Raw genomic sequence first — 14,424 nt, forward strand, 5'->3', positions numbered from 1 at the left:
TTTTATATGTTAGCAGACTATCTTTCCAAGTTAAATAAAATTTTTCAACATTAGTAGAGCGCCATTTTCTCTCCTGGTTTCTAGATGCCTGCTTTAAAGTACATAACTCAGAATTCTAAAAAAGTTAAATCTGGTCCTCTGGACATTCAAAAAAACAAAACAAAGCAAAACAACAAAAAAATATAGAAACGTTTCGTCTCTCATCCAAGAGACTTCCTCAGTCTGAGGTGCTGTATTCAGCTCAGTCTCTTAAATAGCACCTATTTATATATATATATATATATATATATATATATATATATATATATATACTGAGAGCAGCAGACCGCTGAAGCCATGGAGCTCAAATGTCCAACGTAAAACTAACTTTACCGCGGTTTAATGTGGTGCTATGACTCTGCAGACATTGCATGTTGCTGTCTTGCTTTGTGGTGTTTCTAGTGTAAAATACTTCCACACAGCGGACATGTTTCAATGAAAAGTTGGCTAGCTGTTAGCCACAGTGCTTCTAACTCAGTCCTCACGTTGTAGCTGGCTGCAAACTATGAAACAGATTTCCTGAATGTGAGGCGGGTCTTATTACTCTGGGCTCGTGAGACACGCCTCCGATCAGGAAATCCATTCCATAGTTTGAAGCCAACATGTATCATGGATCGGAAATCTCTGCAGGTTGGATCGAAAAATGGATCGGTCACATTGTCACCGATACCCAATCAAGAAGTTTTTCAGATATCGGTACTGATACCAATATTGATATCGGATCGGTGCATCTCTACCCTTATTGCAAGTGAGACAGGCTTTAGGCGAGCCGATTTTCCCTGTTGGCACGCACACAGCTGGATATCTCATTGACTTGGAAGTCTTGATGATGTGTCTATCTCTTCTGTCATTTGTGGATTTTAAGGAAGCATATATAATTGAATTTATGATAACTGGTTCCTGCTTTTTGGAGTCGTCTAGTTCCTGGTTTTCTACAGTCAAGGAAGTCATCGGCAGCAAGTTTGGACCCCATCAGGCTGCTTGCCGTATAATGGTTCGGTTCGTGCCTCGAGCACCCAGACTCAAATGCTTTTGGCAGGATGGATCAGATCTTGGGGATTATTCTCTGGCACGGTCCATTAATGTGTCCATTTAATTTGGACATTTCAGAACCGAGTGGACCGACACAGACTCAAGGTAGATGTCATTAAAGTTCTGCCTGTCCCCAAAACAATCGTGTTTATCTGAATTTGGCTCCCTGCCTGGCCTTGACAGGCCATCTGATCTAAACTCACCTGGAAGTTTTGTAAACCTGAAGCTCTGCCCCTCCCTCCCCTCCTACCGAGGAATTTCCATGGACTTTTCATAGGGTCCCAGCTGAATAAACATTCTGTCATCATTTCAGGACTCTTGGATTTGTCCTTGACCGTCCTCAACTCCCCCTGAGTGTGTACGGATCTCTCTAGAGGGAACTATTTAAGCTGAGTGATTTTATCTGAACTCTGCAGTGCCTCTGTGTGTTGTCTCTGACTGCTCACCATCCTTGTGTCCCTCCCACCCCCTGCGTAATGTTGGCGTCATTATGTGCTCGTGTGCGGGATTTTTTTTCATTATCACACTATTGACCTTCAACCAAAGGTTAAGAGTGCATTAGGAATTTTTTTTTTTTTGTCTCCAAAACTTGTGTGTCATTTTTCACCACTTTTTGTTGTCTGTCCAAACATGTCTCACTTGTAAATGAGTCTTCAAGGCTCAGTGTGACTTATCTGTTTAAATAAAGGTTGAATTGAATTGGATGACACACAATTGGCTGATTGAAGAATGTGCCGCACAACTGGCATGGAATTTTTATTTAAAACAAATTATTTTAAATCATTAAGCACCTCCTGCACCGTTGTGCAGCCTACACTGCAAGATTATATTCCTGCTACAGCTGATCAGCTGTTCTCCGTGCAGAGCGGAGAAGTGGGCGTGGCCGATACCGCTTGCGGGTGGCAGAACTCTGAAATCATGACATTATGTGCTCTTTTAGAGCATTTAGAGTTTATAAACATTGTTTAGAATTTGCAAGAGTTTGGGAAGGGCTTAAAACGCCTTAATATAAAAATACTAAAATAAACTACTACTTACTACTATTCCTACTTCACAGTTTTTCACTTATCGCAGGGCTTCAGGGTACAGATACCCTGCTATTAACGAGGGACTACTATACATCAATACATATGTAGTGGACTAGGCCCATGTCAAAAACTAAGTCTAAGGTCAAAAATCTTGACCTTAAGAGCCTTGTGGGACAGGTACTGTCATTTCATTGATTTGAACTCAGAGGTACAGGTTCACCCATCCTGAGACTTTCTTTCTTGAAGATTCAAGTGAAAAGAACACTCTCTTTTTATTATCATTACTATTTTACAAATGTTGATAATCAAAATGTCTTAGTTCAAACCATTTTAGATGTTGCAGTGAACTAATCAATTTTATTAACTGAGTAATGATTTTTATTCTCATGTCAAAGCTGTTACAGAATAATTATGCATTTTCTGATTTCTGCCTTTGAGTGAGCAAGTGTGCGTTTCCAAGGTTGGAGTCAAACGAAAAACAAGTTGTTGAACGAACTGTCATGTTTTTAGAATCCTCTCAGACGTAAATAGAGAAGTTTTGGCACCTGTTTCTGAAACGCGCCAAAACAAAACTCTCTCTGTCTGTGAGAACATTTCTGATCTGTTTCATAACAATTCTCGCTGTCTCTAACCTCTTACGTCACAAAACACACCCCGTCTGGTCGTTTCTGACCAATGAACAAATCCCAAAAGTGAACCGGGAAAGAGTCTTTAAAATGTCAGTACTTCCTGGTCTAGTCAGTTCTGATGGAGTGCTGTTGGAGTTCTGCTGGATACACAGTCCAACCAGTTCTGTTCATGTCTCTGCTCGGATGCTGTTTCTGCACAGTTCTGTTCTGAGAGTTCAGTTCTGTTGAAGCTCTGGAGAAGTTCTGTTCTGTTCAGTTCTGCTCAGTTCTGTGAGAGACGGGATGATCCTGACATGACAACAAGCTCTTCCGAGTTCCATGGGATTATAACACTTTCACCAGCCATTACTTCGGACGAGTAACAGCCAACCTACTGAGACGCTGAAAGGGTGCGTTAAACGGAATCTCACCTGAGACATCTCCAGGTAAAGGAGCCGATTTCATCACCTAAGTGTACTGTAAGGAAAAGCTGAAGAAAGCCGGAGAGTGTCGATTCTGGTGAACATTTCTCCCCTCACACACCATCTTACTCCCTCTAAACTTCTTTCCATCTTTAAACTTTTCTATCAAGTAGAAATTCTTCCAGATATTTTAGAAATGTCTGTGTAAAATGCTCACCCACATTCATGTGGGTAAAAGATCATAGTTGTACAGTTTTCATAAATGTCTGTGGTGAAGCAACGGAAAAATCATGGCCGTATGATTCTTCCTGATTGATTGCTTATGTTGTTATTTTCATAATTTGCCAAATTAATGTAAATGTTTGATGTTAAATTTTGATTCTGTAAATAAATGACCGCATTCATTTTGATGGGTCAAACATAAATGACGTCTCACGTTTGCATTTCCTTAAATTCAATGCACGTTTTATTCAGTCCAGAAAAATGAGGAATCCGCGTTAAATGATGAATATATCTGAGCATCTGTTCATCTACACATAGTATTATAGCAATAGGTCTTATAGCTATAGGTCAATAAATGGTAAATGGACTGTACTTATATAGCACCTTTCTATATTATCAAGACACTCAAAGCGCTTTACACGGCAATCTGTCATTATAGTCTTAAAGGCTTATTTCTATTGTGGTTGATGTTGTATTTAGCTGCATCTATGGGGGAATACTCCTCTTCTTCAGCACCTATTTCCTGTGGTGTACCTCAAGGAATAATTTTGGGCCCTATTCTTTTTCCTTTTTTAGGGGGATCAATATTCAGTAAGTATAACATTTTCTTTCATTGTTACACTTCTCAAGATATCATATTTTTCTCTTTTAAACTGGATGCCACTGGCCCACTGCAGAATTTATTTTATTTTTGGCCACAAACTGCTGCTTACACAGTTGCACAGTGAATGGAGGTGGCCCGGTTTGCTCCCTTAAAAAATACTTAAAGTCAAAACAGAAACAGAAGTTTATTGTTTTATTCCATTCCATGACCTTCATGGTGGTGGATGGTGCCTTTCGGAGAGTGGGGTTCCACCCCTTTTGATTAATGTTAGGGAGAAATACCGCTTATTTTATGCATTACATCTCATAATATAGGACAAGATTGTGGATAATGTTATTTTCAAGGTTTGACTAAAACAGCTACACCTGTCATTTCTCATCATAAAATAATCTTGATGTAAAGCTCTGGCATGAAAGGTGGTGAGTCATATGCATTCCTTTAAGCAATTAATAGCCTTTAATGTTTTAGAACATAACTGCTTTGAACCCATCCCCGCCCCCCGCACGTGCTCGCAACAACAAAGGCTGAAGCAAACATTGAACGTTAATGGTATTTCAATTCCAGGAGTAAAATGTTCAGCACAGCTTAGTTGAAACATGGTGTAAGTATATTACTGTATTGCATTGCATGCTGTCTTTGAAGGTTTTGCTGAAGGTTGTGGACCAGCATCGACAGAAGCAGTATGTTACACCACGAGTCTTGCAACAGTGTCTCAATTACTGCAACCAGGGAGTGTCCCACTCGTTGACCTGGAAGCAGCTGAAGCCACATATGCAGGTAGACTTCAACCAATTTATATATATTTTTTCATTTACCCTTTATTTATACAGGTAGTCTCATTGAGCCATGAGAACTCGTTTTCAAGAGAGACGTGTTTTAGGGATCAGATGGGGGTTAAGGGCCTTGCTCATGTGCCTATAGTGGGGCGAATGAAAGTGGGGGCAGGTGTGGGTGCTTCACCTACCCCACCCACATTTTTGATGTTGTCGGTACCGGGGTTTGAACCGGCGATCTTCCGATCACAGGCCCACCTTTAGCTTCTGCGCCACCACTCCCCCAAATGGTTGTATCTCATATGCTACAACTGTTAGAAGAAATGTCTCAAAATATTTATGAAGGTTCTCAGATTTCTTGCATGGATTGCAGAGTCTCTCATGTTCAAAAAAATTGTGCAACATTTTTCCCTCCAAATAGTCTAAGCATTTCCACAGCTTTTTAATTTAGTTTTCAATTCAATTCAAGTCAGTTTATTTATATAGCACCAAGTCACAACAGAAGTGAACAGAGACATTCATATATATAAAATTAATAAGCTAACAGAAACATTCATATATAAAAATAATAATTTAACACTATTTATCTGAGGAGCAGACTGCTTTGAATTTAATTCCATTGCAGAACTCTCATCTTGAGCAAGCATGAAGGCAACAGTGGAAAGGGAAAAACTCCCTCTTGAGGAAGAAACATTTAGCAGAACCAGGCTCAGGACAAGTCACCATCTGCTTTGACCGGCTGGGTTTGGTAGGAACAGATGCACAATGGCAGGTCAAGAATCACATGTTAAAATAGAAATGGTATCAAATGATAATTATTCAATTTTAGCAAATCATTTAAGGAAGTGAGGTCAGTTTGTCCTCTAGTAGTCTAAGCATAAGGCAGCATAACAAGCCAACCCTAATTATAGGATTTATCAAAAAGGAAAGTCTTAAGCCCAGTCTTAAAACTGGACCATGTGTCAGCCCTACGGACAGAAATTGGAAGTTCGTTCCACAAGAGAGGAACCGGATAACTGAAAGGTCTTCATCCCATTCTGCTTTTGGAAACTCTACGAAACGCGAGTAAGCCTGTAGTCTGAGAGCGAAATGCTCTGTTAGGAAAATATGGAACAATAAGATCTCTAATATAAGATGGAGCTAGGTTGTTAAGAGCTTTGTAGGTTAGAAGTAAGATTTTGAATTCTATTTTGGAATTGACAGGGAGCCAATGGAGAGATATGATCTCTCCTACTAACTCCAGTTAAGACTCTGGCAGCAGCATTTTGGATTAACTGAAGATGTTTTAAAGAAGTATTTGGACACCCAGATAACAAACCATTGCAATAGTCCAGTCTAGACGTGACAAATGCATGGACCAGATTTTCTGCATCATTTTTAGGTAAGATGTTTCTAATTTTAGTGATATTACGCAAGTGGAAGAAGGTGGGTCTAGTTAGGGCTGGGTACCTTTCTAAGAAAATCGGTATCGGTACCGGTGTCGGTACCTTCACTTCGGTACCTTCACTTTGGTGTCGGTTCCTGGACGGTTCTTTTTTTCGGTACCAGTTTTGTAATTACTATTAATTCTAACAAGAATAAAACAACGTTACACATTACAGTACAAATTGTGAGTTTTATTTTTTAACTTTGGTATTTTTCTATTCCAAGCAGTTTTCTTCCATAAAAACAAACAGATAATTTCCAGGTCAAAAGACCAGTTACAAACCAGTGACACGTCAGTGTCTAATGTTCACTGCTACACACTGAGGATCTTTTCACTTAACAGTTTTTCTTCAGAAAAATCAACATGTCTGCTTTCTCTGGACACAAACAAGCCCACTCCTGGCTGGTGGTGTCTCCAGCAGTAGAAAATGTTCACTCCGAGGCTGTAGATGATGATTGTTGCACACACAGGTACCTGGTTGTCAGTTTGATAGCACTGACATATTGTCCCTCACATTCCACCAGCAGGTCACTGGATTCAATGAGGTAGGGTTGATGCAAACATCTGCACCTCTGTGTCTCTGCCTGGATCTTCTCTGTGGTTCTCTGGGGTTTAGGGCTCTGATCATCTCCCTATAAATGACATTAGAACAAAACATCAACAATAACATGGTTGTGTTATTATTACTCAAAAAACATTATCTAGGCTGAGAGACAAAAGTTTAACTGGTCAACAAAATATTTTACAGCTTAACTTACCTACACTGTGCAGCTCCACTGTAGAAAAAGCAGCAAACTTTTAACAACAAAGTTTGTGACGGTCCTTTGGCACCCCCACCTCGCTTTTCTTTTGTCCTCCTCACATCTGGGTCAGAGGCTCCTGTGAGGAGAACATTAACATAAACAGTGAACATTAGGTGAACTGTTTAAGCAGCTGACTGGATGGATGAGCAGTTTTACAAGCTAAGATTTATGTTACTGTCAATCTTTAGTTAGCTTCTGAGTTTAGCTAGCCACGTAGATAAAATACATTTACACACTAATATCTTAAAGTTAGCGTTACATGGATCATAATTTATTTCACCACAATGTACGTGTTAAGCTGCAGTTACGTTAACAAACGTAAACTCACTAGCTGAAGCACACAGAGCCGTCCTCGGAGTTCTTTGATGAAGAGTCCGGTCGTGGAGATAATGAATCAGGATGTTCAGGCTCTACTCACAGGCTGACTTTAATGATGAAAGGAGGAGGGGGAGACTGCTGAACTTCTCTCTCCTTGCAGAAAAACACTGAGCAACTTTCTGCTCGCGTGTTGTTGAAGCCGCACACGTGAACCCGTCTGTGGGCGTCACCAGCACCATAGACATACATTACAGTATACATAGATTAGGTACGGCAGCTCTATAAAGCTCTGGGTGTAATCTGGGTGTAGTCTGTTTGTCATATGTCTGGTGTTTTACCTGCCTGCCTGCTGAAACCACGTGACACGTTATAGCCAATACCAAAACTTGACACCGAAAGAAGAGTGACGTTTCAATACATACACCGACCGGTGCAGTTCGGTCGGTGCCATAAAAGAACCTCGGTTCGGTACTCAGCCCTAGGCCTAGTACAGTTTTTAATGTGGGGTACAAAATACATGTCCTGATCAAAAATAACACCCAAGATTTTTAACATTAGAGCTGGAGGCCAGATTAATGCCGTCCAATGAGGGCGAAAGACTGAAAATTTTATTCCTAAAATGCTCAGGTCCATAAACTGAAACTTCAGTCTTGTCTGTAATCAAAAGCTGAAAATTTAGGTTCATCCAGGTTTTTATGTCTTTAAGACATGCTTATAGTCTATGTAACTGATTGGATTCATTGGGTTTCATGGACAAATATATATGTGTATCATCAGCATAACATTGAAAATTTATCTCATGCTGTTTAATAACATTACCTAATGGAAGCATTTACAAGGTAAATAGAATTGGTCCAAGCACTGAAACTTGAGGAACTCCATGACTAACTTTGGTGTATGAAATAGATTCATTATTTATATTTACAAATTCAAATCTATCATATAAATATGATTTAAACCAATTTAGAGCTGTTTCTTTAATTCCAATATCAAATTAATGTCTCTGTAGTAGATTCATTTGATATATAAATCAACAGAGATAAGTATCCTGATGCATGCTCAATAATCCAGGTAGAAAAAATCTAAAAAAGTTAAATCTGGTCCTCTGGACATTCAAAAAAAAAAAAGAACAAAAAAATTGTAGAAACGTTTCGTCTTTCATCCGAAAGACTTCCTCAGTCTGAGGTGCTGTATTCAGCTGAGTCTTATAAATAGCACTTTATAATAGTGGATCAACCAGTTTGCTGCTGACAGCCAAAACCAGCTGTTCACATAATCAAGGAGGACCATCTGCCTAATGATGGATCATTAGCACACTGATGGCTGTTTACTATTCACAGGGGGCTGAGTGATACTAGCAATAACAGCATTGTTAGAGGGGGACAGTTGAACACGGAGGCCTCCACCCCTGTTTAATGATGCAGGTTGAATCACAAGTGGTTCCTATAGGTTGCCCTCTTCTTTGCTGTTTTTTCAAACTCTCTAACAAGTTTGTGGCAATCTTGGCCAAAGTGATTCAAAATATCCTGATGCATGCTCAATAATCCAGGTAGAAAAAATCTAAAAAAGTTAAATCTGGTCCTCTTGCTAATGATCTATCGTTAGGCTGATGGTCCTCCTTGATTATGTGAGCAGCTGGTTTTGGCTGTCAGCAGCAATCCGGTTGATACACTGCGAGAAGTTGCTATTTATAAGACTGCTATTTATTATACAGCACCTCAGACTGAGGAAGTCTTTCGGATGAAAGACGAAACGTTTCTACAAAAAATTTTTTCTTGTCTGTCCAGAGGACCAGATTGAACTTTTTTACAACAGAGGTAGGGTTTTTCATTAGACCATCTTTGGTACTGAAAAGGAACCTAGGATTATTTTTATTCTCATCAATTAAAGATGAATAATATAAGGTTCTAGCTTTACGGAGCGCTTTTTTGTATGTTAGCAGACTATCTCTCCAGGATAAGTAAGATTCTTCAACGTTATTTGAGCACAACTTTCTTTCTAGCTTTCTACATGTCTGTTTTAAAGTATGTAACTCAGAGTGGACCATCACAGTGTCTCAGATTTATGAAACAAAAAGGATTGATGATCAGGGCACGAACTCTGTCAGCAGCTCCTTCCAGACTACGAGGAAACTTTGTTCCACTTTTCACTCAAGCATGGACAGCGGAATATTCCATCTAAAAAAATTTTTACCAGCCATGTTAAAGGCATTGTTCAGAAATAAATAAATAAATTACCTTACTGTATGTAGCCTATTTTGTGTATGGCTCTGGTACATATTCTTCTGTGGTTGACTGACGGTCACATGGCCTCAGGGAGGAATTATGGGTAAAATTTATCAGTATGTTCATTTTTAATCATTTTGGTTACCATAGGTATTTAGCATTGGTATTTTTAGTGATTTTAATCACTAAAAATACTTTAATCATTTAATTGATTTTTAGTGGCTGTTCTTCTGTCTAATTTTTGCGTTCATTCAGTAGGTTGTTGCTTTACTCAGTAGATTAACCATGAGTCAGAGAGGATGTTATCATGAAGACCTGTGGGATCACGCTGTATGTGTGTATGTTGAAAAGCAAACTAAACTCTATGAAATGTCATCTGGTGGTTGATTCTTGTTCTACAACAAAAGCTGTACATCACTCTCAGGAGCTGTGTGCAATTTCTGATATTACAATGTGGACACTTGTGGTTTATACACAAGCACGGCTTATTTATGAACAAAATTGTGTTTTAAATTTAGTGTGCACTGCTTAAATGCTGGTGCGCTCTATATACCGGCAATTACGGTGGATGCTTTATGTGTCCAAGAGACCAAGTGGAAGGACAGCAAGGCTTGCAGCATTGGAGCAGGGTTTAAATAGTTTTACCATGGTGTGTATAGAAAGAGAAATAGATTAAGGGTAGTCCTGATGGAGGAGTTAGCAAAATACGTAGTAGAGGTGTATTATAACGGGAGCTGATTGCGGGTCTCGAGCCACTGCAGCCAGCTATTGCTAGCCGTGGGACTCCAGCCTCCTCTCAGACCACAGGTCCGCCCCCAGCTCACGTTGTCCCCCTGGCTCAGACCTCCCTCAGAAGCAGCAACTCACACTATTAATAAATGTATGTATGTATGTATGTATGTATGTTTTATTTATCCATTTCATTTCATCCAAACAACAAATATAATACAATTTAAAGAAAAGAAAAAAGATATACAATCACCGAAATAAAATGAAAGGCAGCAGAAGAAGAATGAATTCTTATAATATCTGCCCCTTGTCCCCAAAATATATTCCAAACAAAATTACTATACAAAAGCAAGATGAATTTATAAAAAAATAAAAAAGTAAAAAATAATAAAAAAAAAACTTAGTTAAAATATAAGATCAACTGTAAACAATTTTTATGAACTCACATTATACTTAATATTAAAAAAAAAAAAAAAATTATCATCCTCTTGAATATGTACATAGTTTTGGCATTTTTAATATCAACCTCCAGATCATTCCACAATCTAATACCCTGAGATATAGTGGATCGCATCTTCAGACTGGTGCGACACCACGGCTTCACAAACATCTCCATCCCCTTAAGATAATAATTACTTTCTCTTTTTACAAATTTCCCTTGAATGTTAGTAGGTAGTATGTTTTTGTTGGCTCCATACATAAACAGTAAGATATTGTAATCAACCAAGTCATAAAATTTTGATATCTTTAGCTGATGAAACAATATATTTGACGGATGGTTATAATCTTTTCTAGTAATAATTCTTATGGCTCTTTTCTGTAAAATAAAAATTGGATTTGTAATTGTTTTACATGCTTTACCCCAGACTTCAATACAGTAAATTAAATGTGGAACAATAATGGCATTATACAATAGAAACATTGCTTTATCATTGAATAACTCTCTAACTTTGTACATTACTGCAATCGATTTAGCTATTTTAGTTCTTAAGTTTTTTACGTGAGATCTCCATGTTAGTTTTTCATCAATGATGACACCCAGAAATTTCACCTCATTGACTCTATTAATTTCAATTCCATCGCCTCTAAATGGAGTATCAAGCACTTTCTTGTTATTACTAAAAATCATATAATTTGTTTTATCAACATTTAAAGATAATTTGTTTAGTTGAAACCAATTTTGTATTTTCACAAATTCTGTTTGTGCCATCTTCAGCATTTGCACAACATTTTCACCCACACAAAGAAAAGTAGTATCATCTGCAAACAAAATACATTTAAAAAATCCAGTCACATTTACCAGGTCATTCACATATAAAATAAATAGCTTAAGTCCAAGTATAGAGCCTTGAGGCACTCCACATGTAATATTACAGAATTCAGATTTTACATCATTTATTTGAACAAATTGTTTCCTTTTTTCTAGATAACTAGATACCCACTGCAATGCATGCCCTCTAATACCATATTTATTTAGTTTTTTGAGAAGAATATTGTGATCAATAGTATCAAATGCTTTCTTTAGATCAACATAAATACTAATACAATTTTTTTTTGATCCACAGCAGTCGTTATCTGTTCCATTAAATCTATGAGTGCCATTGACGTAGAATTTTTAGGTCTAAACCCATATTGACTATTACTTAATATATTTTGCTTATTGATAAATTCATCTAATCTAGTGACAAATAGTTTCTCTAAAATCTTTGAAAATTGTAGAAAATCAAGGAAACGTGAATCCAGTTTTACCAATTGTATTAAATCAAGGCAGGAAAAGGTTACAGTTTACAGCACTGGCTGGTCCGGTACACGACGCGGGATCAGAAACCTGAAGGGCCTGATGTCCCATGTAATTACAGATTTATAGGCCCTAGACTCCTCCTTCACAGAAGAGGAACATGACCTATCAGTGTATGAGGGGGAGTGACAAAGTGTGGTCATATTGGACCTTATCTTGTTTGACGTGTAAGGAAAAAATGAGACGGTGGATAAAAAGCCTTTCTGAGTGATGTAGCAAGCAAAATAAACTCTATTCCTAGATGGATATTGAATCCCTAGGAGACTCTTTTTAGAGTTGCTGGCACCATTTAAACCAGTCAGAACCGGGTCAATATTTCATTATAATCCCTTCTCTGAGTAGATCAAAAAACCTAGGGTCATTCTAGATAAAAATACTAACAACTCCCCCTGGTTCGAGGGACCCAGAGAGTTTCCTCGAATAAACTCCCAGTTTAATATTGCTGGATATGCAAGCAATTAATCAGTTTCTTTGTTTGAATGTAAATACTTCTTACATGTTGGCGGAGGATGCCTTCTGGCATGTGACGTGTGATCTGACCGCCTCAGGTCACATAAAATTGCCAAAGTTGATGGCTAACATGTGACCTGCCAGCTCAGGTCAATTGCCTGTCTCAGCTCCCGACATTTTGCCAATGACTCCAGCACCCTCTTAAATGTGATTCATGACATTATGGAAATATGTAACATTGCCTATGTCAGGGCTAAAAATATATGATTTAATGATTGCAGAAGGCATTCTAATGCAAGAAAAGCATCCAGATCTACAAACCGGATTCCAAAAAAGTTGGGACACTAAACAAATTGTGAATAAAAACTGAATGCAATGATGTGGAGATGGCAAATGTCAATATTTTATTTGTAATATAACATAGATGACAGATCAAAAGTTTAATCTGAGTAAATATAACATTTTAAAGGAAAATATGTTGATTCAAAATTTCACAGTGTCAAAAAATCCCAAAACAGTTGGGACAAGTAGCAATAAGTGGCTGGAAAAAGGAAATTGAACATGTAACGAACAGCTGGAAGACCAATTAACACTAATTAGGTCAACTGACAACATGATTGGGTATAAAAAGAGCTTCTCAGAATGTCATTGTCTCTCAGAAGCCAAGATGGTAAGAGGATCACCAATTCCACCATTGTTGCGCAGAAAGATAGTGCAGCAATACCAGAATGGTGTTACCCAGCGTAAAATAGACTTAAGTTATCATCATCAACCGTGCATAACATCATCGAAAAATTCAGAGAATCTGGAACAATCACTGTACGTAAGGTTCAAGGACGTAAAACTCTACTGGATGCTCGTGATCTCCAGGCCCTTAAACGTCACTGCACCTCAAACAGGAATGCCACTGTCAAGAAAATAACAGAATGGGCTCAGGAATACTTCCAGAAAGCATTGTCAGTGAACACAATCCACCATGCCATCCGCCATTGCCAGCTGAAACTCTACAGTGCAAAGAGGAAGCCATTTCTAAGCAAGCTCCACAAGCTAAGATGTTTGCACTGGGCCAGGGGTCCTTTAAAATGGAGTGTGGCAAAATGGAAGACTGTTCTGTGGTCAGATGAGTCACGATTTTGAAGTTCTTTATGAAACACTGGGACGCCATGTCATCCGGACCAAAGAGGACAAGGATAGCCCAAGTTGTTATCAACGCTCCGTTCAGAAGCCTGTATCACTGATGGTATGGGGTTGCATGAGCGCTTGTGGCATGGGCAGCTTGCTTGTCTGGAAAGGCACCATTAATGCAGAGAACTATGTTCAGGTTCTAGAACAACATATGCTCCCATCTAGACGTCATCTCTTTCAGGGAAGACCCTGCATTTTTCAACACCATAATGCCAGACCACATTCTGCAGCAATCACAACATCATGGCTATGTAGGAGAAGGATCCGGGTACTGAAATGGCCAGCCTGCAGTCCAGATCTTTCACCTATAGAGAACATTTGGCGCATCATAAAGAGGAAGGTGCGACAAAGAAGGCCCAAGACGATTGAACAGTTAGAGGCCTGTATTAGACATGAATGGGAAAGCATTCCTATTTCTAAACTTGAGAAACTGGTCTCCTCTGTCCCCAGACATCTGTTGAGTGTTGTAAGAAGAAGGGGGGATGCCACACAGTGGTAAAAATGGACTTGTCCCAACTTTTTGGGGATTTGTTGACGCCATGAAATTTGGAAACAACAGATTTTTCCCTTAAAATGATACATTCTCTCAGTTTAAACTTTTGATCTGTGATTTGTGTTCTATTCTGAATAAAATATTAGATGTTGGCACCTCCACGTCATTGCATTTAGTTTTTATTCACAATTTGTTTAGTGTCCCAACTTTTTTGGAATCCGGTTTATAATAAATGTTTGTCGTAGACACTGATTTTCTCTGTTTGACCA

The 14,424-nt window shown here is 38.6% G+C and overlaps 1 protein-coding gene across 1 annotated transcript in view; it reads left to right on the forward strand.

The window, feature by feature from the left end:
* ipo8 (importin 8) overlaps positions 1-14,424 on the forward strand; it is a gene marked incomplete in the record, with an annotated part of 477,409 nt that overhangs the window by 215,817 nt on the left and 247,168 nt on the right. Inside the window, 1 exon segment of the mRNA XM_037695763.1 lies at positions 4,598-4,732. Coding sequence (XP_037551691.1) covers positions 4,598-4,732 — 135 coding nt within the window.

This window comes from Nematolebias whitei, chromosome 22 (assembly GCF_014905685.2).
Source record: "Nematolebias whitei isolate Nwh7 chromosome 22, NemWhi1, whole genome shotgun sequence".
In the NCBI taxonomy this organism is placed as follows: domain Eukaryota; kingdom Metazoa; phylum Chordata; class Actinopteri; order Cyprinodontiformes; family Rivulidae; genus Nematolebias; species Nematolebias whitei.